Source organism: Nematolebias whitei, chromosome 10, assembly GCF_014905685.2.
Source record: "Nematolebias whitei isolate Nwh7 chromosome 10, NemWhi1, whole genome shotgun sequence".
NCBI lineage: Eukaryota > Metazoa > Chordata > Actinopteri > Cyprinodontiformes > Rivulidae > Nematolebias > Nematolebias whitei.
Genome location: NC_056507.1, coordinates 20959264 through 20980873, shown reverse-complemented (window position 1 = coordinate 20980873; position 21610 = coordinate 20959264). Strand labels below are relative to the sequence as shown.

Sequence of the window (21610 nt, the reverse complement as noted above, 5' to 3'; positions counted from 1 at the left end):
CATCCATCCATCCATCCATCCATCCATCCATCCATCCATCCATCCAGCCATCCATCCATCCATCCAGCCAGCCATCCCTTTTCTTCCACTTATCCGTGGTCAGGTTGCAGGGTAGCAGCCTAAGTAGAGAGGCCCAGACTTCCCTTTCCCCAGCCACTTGGGCCAGCTCCTCTGGGGGAATCCCAAGGCATTCCGAGGCCAGCGTGTCCTGGGTCTTCCTCTGGGTCTCCTCCCGGTGGGACGTGCCCTTAACACCTCACTAGGGAGGCGTCCAGGAGGCATCCTAACCAGATGCCTGAGCCACATCAACTGTAAAACCTTTGCAAAACCAATTATTACTTTTTGAGCCAACTTGAATTACCAGCTGTTCAAATTACGTAGTAGTTATCAGAATTAAAATATTTTAAAGTAATTTTTTAAAACCCTTGTTGCTACTACTTTTGCCAGCAAATTTAGAAATACCCTTTTTGCTACTTTTCTGTCCAAGCAGCAGGTGAGCAAAAACTTCTCACAAAGAAACTGACTGAAGTGGTCTGTGAGGCCCAGGGGCTGTACTTTGAACAGACTTTGGCAGAGAGGTTTATGGGGCAGTGTTAATATGCCTCAGCCACTGCTCGAGGGATGTCGAGCTCATATTTCTGAGGATTTTTAACAGGGTTTCAAGACAAGTGGCTGCTCCAAATACAAGCTTACATATCACAGTGGTAGCTTGCTTTATTTCATGAAGGTACATAGACAGGACATACTATTAGTGTCCTAATCAGGCAAGATCCTTTGTTTCACGACTTATGCATGCTGGCCTTAAAATTTTGCAAACAACTTTGTCTCACTCTGCGATGAAAACAAACAAACAAACAAAAACAGAACAGAAATGACTGCATTTGTGTTTCAATAGTGTCTGCATTTGTTTCTAAGAACCTGAACATGCTTGCCATCAGTGATAATCTGGAACAGTTTCCAAACATTCAAACCTGGCACGGTGACAAACAAATATGTCATCTTGACTCTTCCCAGACTCAGCACACACTCATGCACTGCCATCCTAACTACATCCATATGTCAGAGCTGAGGGGATGTGTCACTTCACTGCTGCTCTTGCATACGTCCTTTTTTATGCACAGGAGACATTTTTACATGTGGCTCATCAATGTTCAGTCAGATCAACTGGATGGTTTCTTTTTTTTTGCTGAGACATTTCGTCCTTCATCTGAAGGACTTCTTCAATTTGAGAAGCCACCAAAAAACTGGGTCCCACCATAAGCAGGACACTCCCACAGTGGGAAAAAAAGCTTGCTGGTGATAAGATGGACTCTGGGGCCCGCTCTCTCCCCTGTCAACTCCTCTGAGGCAGCCATGCCAAAGTGGTTCAAAATACCAAAATTCATGCTCAATAATCCAGGTAATAATCCAACAATGTTCAGTCAGGTCATCTGGACTGTTTCTTTCTTTGCTGAGATGTTTTGTCCTTCTTCTTCTGACTTCTTCATCTGAAGAGCCACCAACAAACTGGGTCCCACTACAAACAGCACACTCCCATAGTGTTTGCTACCACTTTGGCAAGGCTGCCTCAGAGGAGTTGACAGGGGAGAGGGTGGGTCTTGGAGGCCATCTTATCACCAGAAAACTGGTTTGTTTCCAATATGAGAGTGTGCTGCTTGTGGTGGGACCCAGTTTGTTGGTGGATCCTGAGACTGAAGAAGTCTTTCAGATGAAGGACAAAACGTCTCAGCAAAAAAATGAAAACGTCCAGATGACCTGACTGAACATTGTTGGATTACCTGGATTACTGAGCATGAACTTTGGTGTTTATATGTGGTATTGAATTCATACAATTCTTTGATTGCACACATCTTCATAAACCTCGAGGCTTATTTTAATACACATTTCAACTTGGAAACAATGATATGGTGATGAGAAATAAATAGGAATTGGTTCAGAGATGTACAAGGGCTATTCAATTCAGTTTATTTATATAGTGCCAAGTCACAACAAAGTTGTCTCAGGGCACTTTACAGGAACATTCACATACATAAAAGCTATGAAAACAGGTATATGACAGAGAGACAAACAAACATGCATCCTTCATAGAATGGTTCTAGTTAAATTATAAATAATTCAAAAGCACAAGTTCAGTTACCATCAAGCTAAAAACTGCCCAAGTGTTGAGGCCCTATTTTACTCAAAATCCAAAGCATTTCACCTTTGTGTAATTTGACAATGATTCAGTTTACCAGTAGTGTGAAATAAGCGGCTTTTCACAACCCTGAGGGAAGCAAGAAGGCTGTGTGTGATTATGTTTTTTATATTTTCATATTTCAGGAGCAATCAACTCTCAAATGTAACAATTTAGGTTTACAAAGCATGCATGTAAATTAAATATCCTTGGAGATGAATTACAAAACAGGCTCATTAGGGGAGCTTTGTTTTGTGTCTGTTATTGGCCTTTTGCGTTGGCTGTTGTTGTTGATTTTCCTTTTGTAACAATTTGGCCATTGAGAACAAAGGTTTGTAGCTTAATAAAGTGGTAAGAGCTCAAAGAGAAATTTAATTAGTTTGAAGAAAGTGTTTTTTTACATAATTTGCTGATGTGCATCATATATCTACTGTTTTTCCAAGTAATTCTAAGAACAATCCATCACACAGTGCTGATAACAAGCTAGTCAAAGGGCAAAATCCTGATTGGTCCACACTCCAGCAGCAACCTGAGAAAAATCGTGTGAATTAGCAGCACGTCTGACCTATTCCCTCCACTTCATCATTACTGAGATCAATTGTCTGCAGAGGGCCTTTCATCAAGATCTTGCCTTATACTGATAGACTTGTAATGGAAGTAAAAATGAGCTCAGGGGACCAATCTGAGTGTTACCACCTTCAAAGCCTTCAGACACAGGCACAAACACAAAGAAAGCTCAAATTTAGTAAGCATGCCACATCCCCAAGAAAGCCAACAGAAATAATTTTGTGAGTTTGATGGATGGATACATGTTAGACCTTAAATGCAGGAACAACTAATCTAGCCTGAACCACAATTTCACTTTCTCTTCTCTTTCTTATCAGCTCCAGCTGTTGTGATTTTTTGAGACAGAGCAGAACGTTTGGGTGTAAAACGTGAATCTAAGCAAGCAGGACAAGATAAGAGCCTAATTATTCATTTCCCTACATGTGTTATGGATTAGCAACAGCTGACACAAGACAACACAATACAAATAAGTCTTTACAGTCGTTTCACAGTATAGATCATATATTGTTATTGGCATATTTCATATATTAGCTGTTTTCAATTTGTATTTTTCAAATTAATTCCCTTCATATCACTTATCGCTGATGTCCCATTTTATTCCCTAAGAGGATCACATGCAGATAAGATTCTGTTGTCCAAGCTAAAGCATTGACACAGAGACTTAAAAGTCTGCATCCATCCATCCATCCATCCATCCATCCATCCATCCATCCATCCATCCATCCATCCATCCATCCATCCATCCATCCATCCATCCATCCATCCATCCATCCTCTTTACCCACTTTTTCCTTTTTGGGTCACGGGGGTTACTGGTGCCCACATCCAGCCATCACTGTATGAGAGGTGGAGTATCTTTAAAAAAAAAACTTTTTAAAACTTTTTTTTTTTTTTTTTACTATAACCCCTAATTTTGTAAAACCAACACATCAAAGTAAAAGTATCATCAAAGCCTTTGAAAATAATTGATCATCATTAGATGTACCTGCAAAAGCCTGAGGGAGTGGTGGCGCAGAGGTTAGAGAAGGTGGGCCTGTGATCGTAAGATCGCCGGTTCAAGCCCCGGTACCAACAACATCAAAAATGCGGGTGGGGTAGGTGAAGCACCCACACCTGCCCCACCCTCATTCGTCCCACTCTGGGCCCTTGAGCAAGGCCCTTAACCCCCACCATCTGCTCCTCCGGGTGTCCTAGACAGCAGCTCTCTGCTCCACACAGAGGGCTGTGGTAGCTCGGTGTCTGTGGTTGCGTCAGGAAGGACATCCGGCGTAAAAATAACTGCCAAGTCTTCGTGCGACTTAGTTCACTGTGGCAGCCCCTAACGCAGGGAGCAGCCGAAAGAAGAAGAAAAAGAAAAAAAAAAAGATGTACCTGCAAAAGCCCTATGATTCAGCAATGTAGAAGATTAACTGCAATTTCCACTCTAAAATAGTCTTGTCAACTAAAATAATAAAAATCCCAACAGATAAGCTAACATGTGGTAGCTATCGATGGCTGTGTGATTCTATCATCATTGCAAAGTTGACCTAAAGTCAAGTCAGCCACTGCTGGATTGAGAACCACAGAGTCGTGAGGTTAAACCTCGCAGCAAACTTCAAGGATTCAATTGGCACTGAACCCACACCAACTCATCGGAAAACCTCCAGAGTCCACTCATCTGGTACAGGCGGATACCCAAAACACAAGATGACTGAGGATCAACCTCAGAAAAGCAGAAAAACTTTGTTAAACATATCACTGATGACCATCAATTTGTTAAAACGTAAAAAAGCAACCTTTATTAACTGACTAACATTTAAGGTGAAATCATTTAAAACATGGAGCACCCAGCTGTATGAAACATGTGACAACAATGTTTAAAACATACAAGACGTGAGGTAAATGAATATCAGATGAACGTACAACATTGTAAGGTGTAGATCAACCAGTACTGATGGGATAAATGTGAAAACAGAATGCTTGATGCTGTACTACTGCCAAACACCACAGACCCACAGCGGAAAAAAGACGAGCTGAGATCTACATGACGAAAGCAAATAAATTTAAGAGAGGAAATTTCCGACCAAGGCGATGTAAAACAGGCCAACTCATGCTGTCTTGGTCAACTTTTATTAACCATAATCATGGAACCAACATGGGATTCATTTCTTTTAAAACCTTCACTCAACATTCCAGCTTCTCTCTATACATCACTGAAACTCAAAGCTCCTAAAACACACTCATTTGAAATAAGTACTAGTCAACTACAAAACAGAAACTGTTCATGAGCCAGATGACCTTGATTCAAGGGTCAGAAGGGACCTTCTACTATCAAAGCCTTTATTTTCCATATTTGGTATTGATAGACATCAACAGATTTATAATAGAAGAAAGAAAAACATCTTTGTTCACAAGACATCGTCTGAGGGGCAATGTCTGAATGTCTGGTTGAACACTGAAGGAGAAATGTTTTATAGGTAGGCCAGGGGGAAAGGATGTGGGGACTGAGAAAAAGAACAAAATTGGATGAATAATGGAAAAAATGTTCACAACGCCAAATTTTCAAAGACTAGTGAAACACGAGTTTTAAAAAGGCAAAGAAAGGGAGTGAAAACTTTGATTAACTTATCCAAAATAAAGGCAGCTGTTGCACAAACTTACCTTCAACATGGAGTACGAGACTTACTGATTTAAAATGTTGAGAAAAGTATTTATTTTCCATTTTACTTCTTTCATTAAAACTATCTCTGCCTGGCGGTCCATGTGGCTCCCATGAAAGTCAAATATGAACATTCATCAACAGAAAAAAACAGAAAATGAAACAAATCTAAATTCATTTTTTTTAAACGTCCCTGTACAAACTACCATCATATTCTGTAAAACCAAATAGGTCAAGGAGGCCAAACAATGTGAACATAATGACCACAGAAAACTAAAACTGACTCAAACTTTGTAACATTTTAAAGGAGATATTTATTGAGTGAAACCACAGTAATGGTTTGAAAAATAAACCTTAGGGTTCTTGATTTCCAGTCTTTCATTTCCATTATTTATTTGAACTGTAAGGGTCAACTACACTGTGTGACCACTGCAGCAAATTGGCTGTGACAAGATGTCGATCCAAGCTTCAAGAGCGGAGCGAAGCCTTTTGTGCTGAAGGTATAAAATACACGATGCCAAAAAGAGATAAAGTACATCAGACACACTTTTTAAAATGTGGTGCTAGAATTGCTCCACATGCACAGATTCTCAGCTCATAAATATGTATTTGGAGGATTAAAATGATTGTACTGCTGAGTTTTAAGAGGCACGGATGAATGACACAAATCCAGAGCTGTGTCCAAAACTAAGCAGATGGCCTGTCTGAGGGATGTCAAATGTTGGATGAAGAAAATTGCTCCAACTGCATTTTTCCTCTCTGAACCGCTTTTTGAAAATAGCCCTCTGGAGCGTCATGTTACAGCGGAGCACCACATCTCAGTGACACCATAACATTTGTTGCTGTTTATACTGGCAAGCGATGAGCATAAGAGAAACTCTGCAAACATTCAGCAAAAAGATGACTTGTGGCGTGATATGATGACTTACAGTGGCTGCCAAAGCCTTAAATATTTCTTCACAGGAAAACGGCGTAAGTTATGCTTTTGAGAGTAACAAGATATACGACAATGTGGAAAACAGAAATAAAGTCAAAGGTGCAGTCTTGGTGATAAGCGTACAGGGAACAACCACTCAAAGCTACAACTCTGTATCAGTTATACAGAGCTTAGTGGGGTGGGGTTCCAGGAAACTGTTTTGCTGTTGTGAAGCCAATCTAAAACATAACTTCATCATAAAATCATTACGACATCATAAAAAAGTCATTTCAAATCCACAAGCATGCTTTCGTGTTACTTTCAGCAGAGAATGCAGGTCAAAAATAGCCACAGTTAGGAGGAACTCAAACCAGGAAATTACTTTAAAATAAAAAAAAAGAATGAAACGTTGTGGGAGATCAAACACAACCTGAGAAAGCTTTAATGGCGTGGGAGTATTCTGGGCACATCCCACACAGTTCTGGAAGGCTCCACATGTCTCATTTCAGGGTTGAATTCACACAAGGGCATAATAACTTAGTGATTATGCCCCCTTGGCATGCCCTCAATTTACCAATGAGTCTGAAATCTGGGGGAAGAATTCCCAGATGTGCTGGTACAAAAATGAGGCACCTGTATGTTCCTGTTTGCTCCAGTGTGACAATAATCTGTGGAATTCTAATATATACAATTCAGTGTTTTGAATCTCCTCAAAGTTAGATTCAGTTGCACTTTAAATTGTATGTTATCCCCTAAAATCTTGATGTTACTAAAAGGGCTTAGATGGATCAGTCCCACTTGGTGTGATGCTCCGACAAACAAGCTTTGATCACACAATATCAAGAGATTTAATACATTTTATTCCACCACAGCTGGAATGTTCTTTGAAAGATTCTTCTTCAAGAAGGATTCTTTCCTAAATCTGCATCCATGTTTACAAGTGTTGGATTGTCCCGTGTGGTTTGGCTTTATTGCTGCTGTAATTATTCCAACATGTCACCAAGGAGAAATTAGATCTGGGCTAAGGCCGGTGTCCATTTAGTCTACACAGAGTGTTTGAGGGCCAAAACTGCAACTCAGCAACTAAACAAGAGAGAATGGAAAACAATTGGGTAGTACTATATATAAAAAAGGAAAACTGCCAAAGAGCAACACTTGGCTGCAAAAGTACTTCCAAAAATCTGCTTGTGCTTATTCACAAAAGTTACTGAGATTCATCTCATTGCATGGCGACTCATAAATCACTCCTTTAAATACTAACTAAGCATGTAATATGAGAAGGCCATGGCAGATTTAGAGTAACACTGAGAAACCATGAAAAACGATTACATAAAAATAAAAAATAAAAAATTATGGAAAAAAGTGAAATTGTATATGGATACACTATTTAAAGTCATTTAGGGAAAAAAAAAAGTAGTCTTTTTAGAAACGGTCTTGGCTGAATACTTCCTATTTGAGACTATGTCCTAAAGGTGCCATTATTTAGGGGTTTAAGCCAGCGGAGGCAGAGGCTGCAAAACAACAGTGTTTTCATGTAGCGGAGCAAAAACCTTATTGAAACAGTTTCATTTTTGAATTATAATAAATATTGTGTTGTGTTTTTTTTCTTTTCATCTGTAAATAAAAGTCTTACACAGCCCAAACCACAAGGCATACTGAGATGATAGTTATATAGTAACTATGGCCTGTATGTGCAGCACAGAAAAATACTCAGACATGTTTACCTATAGGGGGCACTATCAGTAAGACGTTTGCATTTGGTCATCTAACCTAAATCGTAGGTTGCAAAATTTATTGTCTTATATCGTCACAACCCCTGGTCTCTACTGAGTCACATGGTGTATGCTATGCCCATTTCAGCACATTTGTTTGCTATGTTGCAAAGTTTGCAAAAACTATTTTTGACTTTTTTGCAAAGGTTTCATTTACCATCAGATTCTCCACCCTAAATCTAGATAGCATGCTGAATGTAAGTTCTCAAGGATAAGGTTTTATTTTTTTTTTTTAATTAATGTTTAAGTTATGCTTGTGCAAATAGTTTTAGAAAGCTAGCTAAAGATAAAGTCAGCCATATCTTTAAAATAAAAGTACTGGTAGATGATAAGATTAAATTCATACTCCTGTTATGGGAGAGAATTCTGAGTTAGTGGACCAGATCTGACAATCATTGAGCTACAGGGAGCACTTTAAACCACAGACAATTTTCCTGCAAAAATGGCTAATTGGATATTTATGAAATTTTGCATGACATTTAAAACAATGCCCTGAGCGGACACCTAAAAGGTAATTATGTACAAGTAAAGTGGGCATGGTCTACATGGTCTTAAAGAAATTTGTTCACAAAATCAGTCATGAAACCTATATTTTGTCAGAGATTTGGCAAAGATTTTCATAGAAAAAATAAACTATGCTAACTGATAAAAAATACTAAATATCTACATGCATGTTTTTTGGCCTGTAACTCCTATATTGTTTTCCCCATCAACACGTATTTTTTTTGCCCCATAATTGTTCATATGTACTGCATTTCTTACTATGAATAAGTTTATCTTGAAAATGTAACATTGTTTATGCAAATTGATAAAATATTCTAAACCTTTTAAAACTACATCCTCCAAGGGCACAATCCAATAGGCACAAACATGTCATATATAACAACCAGAGGGTTTTTTCCTCCTTTAAGCTGCTTCATTTCCTCAGGGACACAAAAAGTTAACTCGCATGAAAACTTGGCAATTGCTTTTATGCCGGATGTCCTTTCTGATGCAACCACAGACCACCGAGCTACCACATCCCTCTTTGTGGAGCAGAGAGCTGCAATCTAGGGCATTTAGCGGGGTTAAGAGCCTTGCTCAAGGGCTCAGAGTGGGGCAAATGAGGGTGGAGGCTGGTGTGGGTGCTTCACCATTCTCACTCACATTTTTGATGTTGTCAGTTCGGGGAGTTGAATCGGCGACCTTCCGATCACAGGCTCATCTTCTCTAACCTCTGCGCCACCACTCCCTTTCCCTCCTCAGACTGATGAAGTCTTTTGGATGAAAGACGAAATGTTTCAAACAAAAAGAAACCATCCAGAGGACCTGACTTAACTTTGTTAGATTTATCTACCTGGATTATTGAGTGTGCAGCATGGTGGCGCAACTGGTAGAGCTGCTGCCGCTCAGCGAGAAGGTTGCCAGTTATAATCCCGGTCCCGGGGCCTTTCTGGGTGGAGTTTGCATGTTCTCTCTGTGCATGTGTGGGTTTTCTCTGGGTACTCTGGTTTCCTCCCACAGACCAAAAACATGCATGTTAGGCTGATTGGTAACTCTAAATTGTCCCTAGGTGTGAGTGAGAGAGAGAATAGTTGTTTGTCTCTATGTGGCCCTGTGATGGACTGAAGACCTGTCCAGGGTGTACCCCGCCCCTCACACAGTGATTGCTGGACATGGGCACCGGCGACCCCCGTGACCCAAAATGGAAAAAGCAGGTAAAAGATGGATGGATGGGTTATTGAGTACGAATCAGAATACTACAGAAGTAAACGTCACTGCACGTGTTTCTTTCCGCAAGAGTCTCCACTCGGTCCCTGCACCCAACTATTGGCCACAAATCTATCACGAAGAAAGCACCAGGCTTTTCAACAGACAGACTCTTCCATGCACAATGTCTGTACAATCTCCATCGAAGTGTTTTTGGCCATTTGACTAATGTTTGTTTGAAGAGTCATACAGCTGAATGACCAAGTACTCAATACACGCTGAACTAAAGCTAATGAAATCAATGCCTGGACGTCCTGGACATGTTTAAGAGACACTGACTTCATTCTGCTGTCAGCTGCATCTTTCATGTACTTGTACAGCCTTGTGCGGTAGTGAGTTTAAAACAAACTGTATCATTGTTTTGTGTGTAAAACAAGATTTTCATAGGTTAATAAAAGGCTTGTGTAAATCAGTAGAAAATTAATAAGCTCTGTCACAGCTGGAAGGATAAATAATTATTAATTAGACTAACAAGAACCTGACAAGATTGTAAGCAGTGCATCAAAAACTACCAAAGTCTCATCTGAAAACAAGCCAGAGGATAAATAAGTGGACCTGATCTATTTAAAAGGTTGCCAGGCTGACACTGTAAATAAGAAACTGATTTTAGTGTCCTGCTTGGTAAAATAAAAGTTAAATAATAAATTTAAATAATACAGCTTGATTATAAAACTGTAAAAATAATGAGAGAAATTATAAATATTTTCTGTATTTAATAACACTATTTGCAGGCTATTTACCTCCGTAAAACTGCTACATTAACACATCAGCTCATTATTCACTCCATGACAGTTGTTTAAAGTTTATGGGAAATGTTGTTCCAGTAAAAATGATCCGCCATTAAAGATTGAACAGGATTTTTTTTTATTAAGTCATGTGAAATCTACAGCTGTATAAATCTTAAATGGTCCAGTTGTTCTGAATTGGCTGAATGATCAGTTAAATTTATGGCTCTGATGGTAATGTTTTAACTGCACCCTCTTAAGACATAAAAAATAGCTCAAATGATTATATACATACATATAAAACTTGCAGTTGACTTTACTCTTCCATTTCGACGGTTACACTTCACTTTAAACTCGGGCTTTCTACCAGAGAACTGGGAGTTTGATGGTTATTTTCAGTATCTTGGCTGTTTCTGGGACTGCACTCTTCTGCACATAGCTCTCTGAGATTGTTCCTGGGATCTGTTGAAGCCACTCTTCCAGTTTGGGGGTCACAGCACCAAGTGCACCAATGACCACCAGGACTACTGACACTTTGACTCTCCACAACTTCTGTATTTCCTCTTTCAGCTCTTGGAATTTCTCAAGCTTCTCGTGCTCTCATTTGCCGATGTTACGGTTACTTGGGATGGCTACATCTATGACCACAGCCTTCTTCTCTTGCTTGTCAACCACCACCATGTTCGATTGGTTAATCATCACCCGTTTGTTGGTCTGGATCTAGAAGTCCCACAGTATCTTATCCCTTCCATTCTTCACCACACTTGGTGGTGTCTCACACTTTGACTGCAAGACCTCTAGTCCATGCTCGGTACAGATGTTCCTGCATATTATTCCAGTCACTTGGTTATGGCATTCTATGTATGCTTTGCCTGCTTGGATCGTACACCCTAATATTATGAGTTGGTTATCTGTTGCTTTGCACAGCCTGAATCATGGGTCTTGTCTGGCATGGTAGACCCCAGCCTCTATTATTTGCTCTTATGCTGTTTACCTCAATAGATCATTGGTGCCTCTGTGCTGTCTTTCAGTCCAGCCCTGTCTACCCCCCAACCCTCGTAGAATTTGTTTATAACAGCCCTTCCTCACTCTCCTGGTGGTTCTTGCCATGCAGTAGCTCATCTTTCTATGATGGCTCCTCTTGTTCTGCCTCTTCCACATTGGGATTCTGTTGCTGATTGTGACATTTACTCATCAGTTCATCGTTTGAGGCTTTCCTCCATAACATGCATGTTTTTGGTCTGTGGGAGAAAACCGGAGTACCCGGAGAAAACCCACGCAAGCAAGAGAAGAACATGCAAACTCCACACATGAAGATCCCAGGTCCAACCAGGGATTGAACTCAGGACCTTCTTGCTGTGAGGCAACAGTACTAACCACTGAGCCGTCATGCTTTGGGATATATTTGTGTATAGTGTATTGTGTATAGTCTCATTGAGCCAGACTTGGGGTGAAACCTTCCATGTGCTGTGAGGAGCTTTTGAATCTTGATGTCAGTGGCTTCAATCTCCTCCTTTCGCAAGGATATATGGGCATGTGCACACACTGCATATGTGTTGATTGCTCTCACATTGCGTATGTATGCAAATGTAATATCATTTCAACTTAACTCATGCACATACACCACAAAGATAGGACAAATCATTGGTGCTTTGGGACTTTTATTTCTTTAACTCAAATCTTACATATCGTGCCACTACTGAATCTCAGGAAAAGAAGAAGCTTCTTCTGTGAGAAGTAAAACAAAGGACAATGCGAATAAATTTCAAGTCTAATGTAGTATGAACATCATCTTTCAAACCAGCTGGTATTTTTATGGTTCTTTTCATTCCTTCTCTTGGTTTCCATTTTGACTCAGAAGGGAAACTAAGGTCATTTGTACTTGTACTGGAACGATGCCTGTCAACTTCACTCAGGCCTGATGAACGGTATGCCGAAGTGAACCCAGCTCAAGTCACTTTCCATCACCGTGAGTGCACTTGCCCTATTTTACCCCAATGTGAAGACATACATGCACAGAAAGACCTATTCAGCTGTCTGTGGGAGGAATGTGACCAATTGTCCTGATTTTCAAAGCTAAAACCTTCAAAATGTTCTCCAATTTGATGGGCACGTCACAAATTTTCTGAAGTACATTTGTATTAAATAAAAAAACTTAACAATAAACAGAGACAAAAACAAACTAATTTTTGACTTCACATTTTAAAGCTGCAAGTACCCAGTCTCAACTATTATGATCTTAAAAAAGGGAACGTATGTGAGATCTGTCCAAGAATCATGTAAAACTATGTCTGCCCACAGGATGAGGGCTGGTAAATGACAGTGTAAATAACAAAACTGACAATTGACTACCATGAATAACATTTAAATGATATTAGTACTAATTATTGCAGCTCCCAAATGTACAACTATGGCTGACATTTTTAATACCTAAGCATCTGTATTACAGAATATGTTTTTATCATGCATGGTTCTAACTGCTCATTTCCATATCCTTACCAGAGGCAGTCTTCAGTATCCTCATGTGAGAAGCAGGTGGGTGAGGGCAGGGGGCACTGGCTGAGCCCACCAGGCTCAATCTATCACACTGTGACAGGAGCCATTAGAGCATGGAGGAGCATCTGTGGAGCCCCAGGTAAGAATGTATGAGGTGGGCTGGGTTTCCCTTTACCTCATCTAGTACGCAGCAAGGGTATGTATGAATGTCACATTTTGTATGCTGGCTTTGCTTGAAGCTCATGCACATGTGGTACCCATGGCATATAAACATGTACACGTGTTCACACGGACCTCCCATCTCACATCTGCCATTTCCATTAACTCTGGTTTTGACATTCTTGAGGTCAAGCCTGCTGGCCAAACCAGTTCCACGGCACCTGAGTTCTCGGCCTCCGCAAAATCTCTGTCTACATCATCTCACAAACATACACGCACCTTAAGCAGTGACCTTGAACTGATAGAAGTGTGAACAGAAAACTGGAGGTGAGAAAAGATCAAATGTGTGAGTGTGACATTCACAGAGGGCCAGATGTGTCCCGTCCCAGATTTAGAAATAATTTCCCTGTTATGGTTAGATGTTGGATTGAATCAAAAGCATTCACTGAGAGAATGATTTCAGTTTCTGTGATGATAAAGCTGAAGCCTTTTGTGCTCAGGAGATACTGATTGATGCAAAATGCAAGGAGGCACTGACATGACATCACCAAGATAAATCTTTATCTAGTATACACTTTCAAAGAGTTGGCTTCTAGTTTCATATTTTCAAAAGATTTTTCTCATCATTGTCACATAAGAAGTGTCATCCCTGCAGGGACTTGAGCTCATGTTGTGTCCTCTATAAGAGGAAAAAAAAAAATCATTTTCTATTTCTTGTTAAAAATGTGAAGAAGTGGAACATACTATGGCCATGGAAAATCTAATAAAGAAACTATGTTTGTTTCAAACTAAAACACAGGAAACAATATAAGAAGGTCAAGATGTTTACATAAAATTTTATGGCCACACAGGTGTTGTATTTCCTATTACAGAGCTTGCTTTTAGGGCCATTTCCCTGCCTTAAAATTTCTTTTGCAAATAAACAAAGACAATCTTCAGTTCTGCAAACAAACAATTACTGAACTATCACATTGGCTGATCATGCCAAATAACATTCCTCCCTGAAGTGAATGAAAATCTCTAATTGTATTTTAGTATCTCTTATTAAAAATGAGCCTATTAACCAATGTTGTGCAAGAAACAGTCTCTTAAACCACAAGTTATTTTCCATATAAACTGGGATTAGATCGTAGAAACATCCCTGCCAAGTGTGCAACATTTGAATGCCATCAACTCTGCTTCGACATAACACATGGTTGCAATACCTTTAATCAGGCGCAAAGCAACTGGAGAACATCAGCACTGTAAAGGTCAATCTGAGTAAACAGTTTAATGGCAGCTCTTTTTTTATTTTTCACCATAGCACATAACTTGGAAAGAGCTAATTAGAACACATTGTAAACTGAAGCTCTGCACTGGCACCAATTATCAACACAAGAGCTGCTGGATTCAGCACTAAACAAACAGACTAATGACTGCACAAAGAAAAAGGAATGGGTTAAAAATGAAGGTCATTTTAGGTCATGCATTTAAAATACAAAATTATATAAATTATGTGTTTACGTCTGATAAAATACGTAGCAATTGATGAGTGACTGATGTACATAATACAGCATTTTTCAGTCAGGTCATCTGGACAGTTTCTTTTTTGTGCTGAAACGTTTCGCCTTCGATCCAGAAGGCTTCATCAGTCAAGGCGCTGACTGATGAAGCCTAACAATGATAGCTTATATGTGTCATTTTCAACGCCCACGGGCCAAATCTGGCCCTTGTAAACATCTTATCTGGACCCCCAAGAAGATTTTCATTGCTTCTCCTTTTTGTTTAAAAATAAATAAATAAAAACAACTTTATTTAGTGCAGACCTCTCAAGACAGCTGGCTAACTTTAAAGCCTGAAAATGTCTCATTAAAAAAAAAACATCTTTGTTTTTGATGTGGGAAGAGCAACAGAGAATGAAAAATGAGACCAATGAAATTTGCTAAGGCAACCAAGTATTACTAAATATCGCTCAGATTTGTTAGAAGAAACAAAAACAAAAAAAACAAGTTAATACTAACCCATCACCGTTTTCAATTGATTTGCATGCAGAGGCTGAAATCAAAAATCTTGATGAATGAGTTATTAAGCAGTGGAGTTATACACTTGCTGCCGGCACCCTTTATCAGCACACAGAAGCCATTATGGTAGAAAGGGAGATTTGAAAAGGATACACAACTACTGTAACTGACTGTGTGCCACAATCTGATAAGCAGGACCATTTTACCATTTCCAGTGTTAAAAGGCAATTGGGGTAAGCTCAGTGATAAAACACAGTGCCAGCCCATTATAGCTTGACAGTCATGCAACGAGCCTGCCTCTAAATTCCAACCACAGGGTGAGTTTTATCTCAAACAGGGGGAAACAAACACATCTCAAAAGTTATTTCACTTCTAAGCCTTGTTTAGTTTTTCTTTAGAGTGTTAATAAATGGTGTTCATGCTGAAGAGTCTTTAAATTTAAGCAAGACTGTCTTTATTTTAATTACCAGCACAATGATTTTTCACACTTTAGACAACTGAATGCTTCTCTGGGGAGATGCTCATGAAACAAACAAGAAACAAACTAAAATCCTCGTATCTATCATCTATGAAATTCATATCACAAAACTTTTAATTTTCTGTATATGTTATGACTTTGAACTGTTTACCATTTTGAGAATACATGAGATCACAAAATGCTAACATATAACAACAAAGCACATTTTCGTAAAACAAAACAAAAAAAGCCTCAATTTGCAACTGAAGTTACTCTAAAGTTATAACAACTCTCTGTGCTGGATTTTTGATTGTCTGCTGAGTGAATAAATAACAGGCTGCCATAATGACAGTTGTCAGCAATAGTTGCATGTCGTGGGGAAAAAGGCATGGACGGCACTAACTTCCAGAAAAATATGCTGTTTTACAGTCTTTTCTCATGGCAGTTCGTACATTTCTTAAAGGGCATTTCAACCCACACCGCCTTCCTTGTCACTTAAATGCAATGCAGTCAGATTTAATCGTGCTCCTTTAAGGCTCGAATGTTTGCGACTTCAAATTGTTGGTTGTTGGTTGGTTGTGTACAACGTTGAGACAGTCTGGTCGGTTGCAGTGTGTAATTTTATGCACTATAAAATTTGGACAGTTCAATTTTAGTACACAGTGTTGATGCTTTGCTGTTGACAGATCTTTAAATTGTTTGACTTCCAAAGGACAAAACTGCAATTATGTTGCATTTTTCCAAGGGTATTTTAAGTACCCAGAAAGTTCTAGACAGTTGATGCTAAACATAAAATTCTAAACAAGTAAACATTTTAGGAAGGTATTTCAATACAAAAGATGGAACTTAATCCTTCCTGTTAAGTAAACTATGGTGGCAAACCATAGAAGAAATACACAGGGCTTGCTTTGAGCCAGTATTGTAACAGGCTTTCAAGTTTTTTTTCTTCCAGACAACTGGATCAGCAGGGTGTTTGAACTTTAATTAAAGAGTTGAAAAACTGTCAGCTTTGAAGCATAATTTCCTTCAGCCCTTTTGGCCCCATTTCCTTGTACTTTGGCCATGGCTGACATTCAGACTGTCTTCCAGTGGCAAGAGACGGGCCACACGTGAGGACAAGAGTCAAATAAATCTTAAATCAAAAGGAATACTTAGAGTAGAAGTCAGCAAAGTCCTTTGCTCCTCATTGCCGCTCTACACTGAGCACCAAAAATAATTCAAGGATTCAAGGTTCTTTATTGTCATTCACATCACATGTGGTACATGAGGTGGAATGAAACTGTGTAACCAGGGTCCCATTTACATCTAACAATAGCAAACATATAAAGTGTAAAAAGAAACCGTAAATAAGGATCCAAGATATACATTAAGATATATGCTAAACGAATGCCCAACAGTATGCAAAAATATATGAAATATTCGCTAGTCACTAATAGTGCAAAATAATACACTGAACAACAGCAGCACAATTCTCATAGGTTCGGTTAGGTATAATTTACACACTTAATGCGAGCACTAACTTAATGAATACGTTAAGCACTAATAGTACAAAAACAATCAATACGCCGAACACTGTTCCGAACCGAGCACTGTTCTTATGAAGAACTGTATAGATTTATCTTTTCTTCTTTATTTATAGGTATTTCTGCCTTGTTCCAAGTTTGTCTTTGTTCTTAGATCCAGTCTTTCTTGTAGCATTTCTTTAAATCATGTGTTGCTCTCATTAGACCCTTCCACAAAACACCTTAAGCTGGGCCTAAGATGTTGCTTTGTCATCTTAGTGTGATTTATGAAAGGACAGAGGCAGTGCAGTGGGTTAAGGTCAGCCCAGTGCTGTCACATTTTTGAGCAGCCAAGCGAGGCACTAACAGCGCTGTAAGGATCAACATATGAAAAATTATGCCAGCTTTTCAGGTCGACAATGAGATCTAGTGATGATGAATGGTTTGTGCGACCAACCAGTCAAGGGGATTTGGAACAGGAGATGTCTGACACACATTTTATGCATAGCGTACCACAGCTCAGTTACACTCCATGCCTCTTTTGGTTCTGCCATGCCAGCTTCATTAACGAAAGCTCACATCTTTGCCGGGACATGGCCAGCTCAACTGGTAGTTTATGAATCAGCAAATGGAGCTTATAGAGGAACTTGTTTTTCTGATCATATCATGGAATTGAAATCCCGTTGGATTTAGTATGATGGGAACGGTTGTGCACAGCACATTGAGTACTCGTGAAAATGGTAAATGCTTTTGACAGGTGTTACTGCGTAAAATGTCTTGTTATACTAGTTTGTTCTTTCCAACAGGCTTTTGTTTAGTTTGGTAAATCCTGTTTGATTTTTGTAAACAGCACGTGTTCTAACTGATGGAAAACTCCACAAACAGGCCTAAAGGACACAGCTGTTCATACATGGTGACATACTTTCAGTTGGTACTCTGAACTGTAAACAAAACACACATGATGTGACAAAACTTTGAACATATGTGTAACTTTTATGTTATTTGTGTCATTCTTCAAATAAAAGCAAAGGATTTACCTTGTAGATGAGTATAATGACCTGCCGCAGTTTGAACCTGTGGAAAACACAGACATCGTACAATGCTGATACAGCCAGAACGGTTACTCCCAGCTCCTTCCATAGCATACTGCATGCTGCACAGCCCAAGCTGCTCAGGAACCATGCAGCAAGTCGCAAGGACCCTGTATGCCCCCGCAGCCTACAGTGATGGATGTAACACAGCAAGGACAGCAGGAAGAACAGGGCAGCACCTTCATCGGCCCGTCCAACAATGCCTGCCACTGCCTCAGTGTGGATAGGGTGAGAAGCAAATATTAGGCCAGCTAGTAGGCTCCACAGTCCTCCCCCAAGTAACAGGCGGGCCAGAGAGGTAAACAGGATGGTCACAGCACCATGGAGGGCCACATTAACCAGGTGATAACCCCAAGGCTCCAGCCCACCCACCAAATAGTTAAGGCGGAAGGAGAGGGTGCAGAGGGGTCGGTAAGACTTATGGCTGCCACTGTGTGTGAGTAAGGTGCCCCAGAAGTCATCATAAAAGATGTTTGTCCAGGGGGTCTCTGGGAGCAGGTCCTGATTGGTCTTGATTGCACGGCTGTAAAGAGAAAAAAACAAAAGTTAGAAAAAAATGACACTTCTGTAACACAATTAACATTAATCATTTTTTAAAGCTGATGTGCTTTAAATTAAGGTAACGTTACACTGTCTTTACTCGCTGACCATTTCACAATTGCAGATCTGATACAGTGTTAAAAATGGCAGATTCTCAGAGGAATAGACGCTGCTATTATTTTTGCCACGCAATCTGAGAAGAAAATATAGATTGCTTTGACATGAAACCTTCACTTGTTGTTTCACTCTGAAAGTATGGTCATATGGTATTAGCAAACTGAAATAAGAAGATAAGTTCCAAGCTTTTTGCAGCTTAACCACTGCGACTGGTGCTGAAAAAGCTGTGGGATTTAGAATTAGGAGGCACCATGGTAGTATACCCAAAATTCTTATTATATACATAGATGTGGGAGAGGCTGGAATGCAAAGCAAGCTATTAGCAAATGGTTGTTTAGAACAAATGTTGGCCTTGTGTGACAATCTCATTTCGTCTCCCAAACAGGAAAAGGATCAGAAGGGCAAAAGTAAAAGATATGCTTATGTTCAGGGACAGTTAAAACAAAAGTGTTACTTAACTTTAGCTTCGCAAGCACTGGAACTAATTAAGGGAACAATTTGACTTCTCTTTTGTCAAAGATGAACCAGCATGACCTAACTTAATCAGCCACAAGCTGTGTGTGTCAGTGGCTGGTGGGACAGGCAACAGGGGTTAAAGAAGGAGGAACATAAAGGCCTGTTCTCTCCAGGAGGCTTTACATTGATGTTAAAGGTTTCCCTATTCTTTCTCTTTCACTACAATGTTTGAAAGAGCAACACATCTATGTTCTATTTCATGCTTATACAATTTGCTTAATGAGCATCCCAAGAGAGAAGATGGTGGCAGAAGAAGAGCAGAGGTGTTGTAATTGCAAGTGTGATAAATGATACACGACAAGTGATAACGAACCATGCTCACCAATTTGTAATTTGTCCCAGTGCAGTCACAATTTACACGCATAATTAGCTGAAGGATAGATGGGAGGAGATAAGGTGAGTGGCGGTGGGGGGAGATGTTTTATTAGAGAATTTAAAAAACTTTGATCTGAGAAAAGTAAACTTAAACACAACTAAGATTAATGCACTGCTTTCTCTGTTCTTCCAAGGCCCTCGAGTGTACTACTTCATACCAGAATGGTAGCGGAAGGTTTAGTGAAAAAAAATTAATTTAAAGTTATATTAAATCCTACAATTCATGCCTCTACAAATGTGTTGAGTAGAAATAATCCTTTTTATGAAGGATCTAAGGAAAATATAGACTTGCAGTGGTATGGTAATAATCAGCATTGTTGTAAAAATACCTTGGAGGCACACAAGTGACTGGGTTTTTCTATTTTATTTGTTCAGATTAATGAAAGTTCTAACTCTCCAGTATCAGGCTAAACAGACGGTTCAACGCTTCTCTTTATGACTCACATGTGTCTGTTTATTTTCTTTAACCCATTTGTCAAATGGGATCTTTACTTTAACCCAAGACGATCGCATAAGTGACATTATGGTTTAGCAATCTCTCAAAGCCATTTTGGAGACAAGTGTGCTCTTTTTCCATTGCGCAATGTGGTGAGGCCAATGAGGCTAGATATATTATATATTGCTCCAAAACCGCACCAGGTCTGTTTGGCAGCAAAGCTCAAAGAAAAGTCAATATGAGATACTCAAAGGCCTGCTACACTAACAATCTTGGCTTTATGAGCTGTCGTGCACACTTTTCACTTCTTAGATTGTCTTTCGCTCATATGCTGCAAATACAAGCGAGCACCTGACAGAATTTGGATAACAAGGCAGTAATAGGGGAATCCAGAAAAAAAAAAAAAAAAGAAGGGGATGTAACCTTTTTAAGTCACTCGGCAGCTGAATGAGACACAGCTGAAGTAAAGCATTGGTTCATCTATGGCAAATCATTAATCCACTGTGGGTGTTCATCATCATCAACTCCTACTCCTCTACAAGCAAAGAGGCCAGCTGGAGAGGAAGATTGAGTTTCTGCTGCTGGCTGGGTTCAGTTTCTAAGCAGAGTTGGCAGCAAAATGGAACTCCCTATGCACTGCAAGGCTTTTCCAGGCAAGAGTACATTCCTCCCCCATTCGCCACCCTGAACGCCAACTCCCAGAGGAGTGACAGGATCATGTGGTCTCTAAAAGAGAAGCCCCTGAAAAACTTTTCTACCTACCATGACTCTTTCTTAGTAATCTACCTCAGGCAATCCTCAATCCCTTCAAAACTCATCTGGATTTCATCCATAATCTGTCACTTGTAGTGTCCTGGGTTGAAGCACAGTGAAGCCAGAAACCACAGGTTTATATATAAACTCAGTTCAAATGTTTGCAACATTTTTACATTAAAAGCTGGTTTACTAATAAAGCTCATTACATTTTATTTTTTAATCGATAAAGATTGAAAAAATTAAAATTGAAAATTTTTATGATTGAAATAATTGTTTGAAAAAAGGGGCAGATATAATAAGATTTTTTCTTATTTCTGCTGCCTTTCATTTTAAATCTTTTGTATCTTTTTTATATTGTTATGGAATTTTTTGTACTTTTTTTAAAATGAATAAACTTTATACCGTACCATACCATTAAGTTATTTTTTCATATTACAAATTATTAAATGTACAGTACTTGCAGATCATCTAAAACTCAGCACTTATAAACTGTGAATTAAGTTAATTTTAATAATCTCCATCAAATTTCTCTTGAAATCACTTTTCATTTTAAGATGCAGTTTACCTACAATATGAATGTAGTATTAAAGAAAAAGGAAAAAGACCCAATCCCCAAACTAAACGAT

The 21610-nt window shown here is 39.3% G+C and overlaps 1 protein-coding gene across 1 annotated transcript in view; it reads right to left on the bottom strand.

The window, feature by feature from the left end:
* tmtc2b (transmembrane O-mannosyltransferase targeting cadherins 2b) overlaps nucleotides 1–21610 on the bottom strand; it is a 105953-nt gene that overhangs the window by 42887 nt on the left and 41456 nt on the right. Inside the window, exon 2 of the mRNA XM_037683447.1 lies at nucleotides 18191–18767. Coding sequence (XP_037539375.1) covers nucleotides 18191–18767 — 577 coding nt within the window. The remainder of the gene's footprint in view (nucleotides 1–18190; nucleotides 18768–21610) is intronic.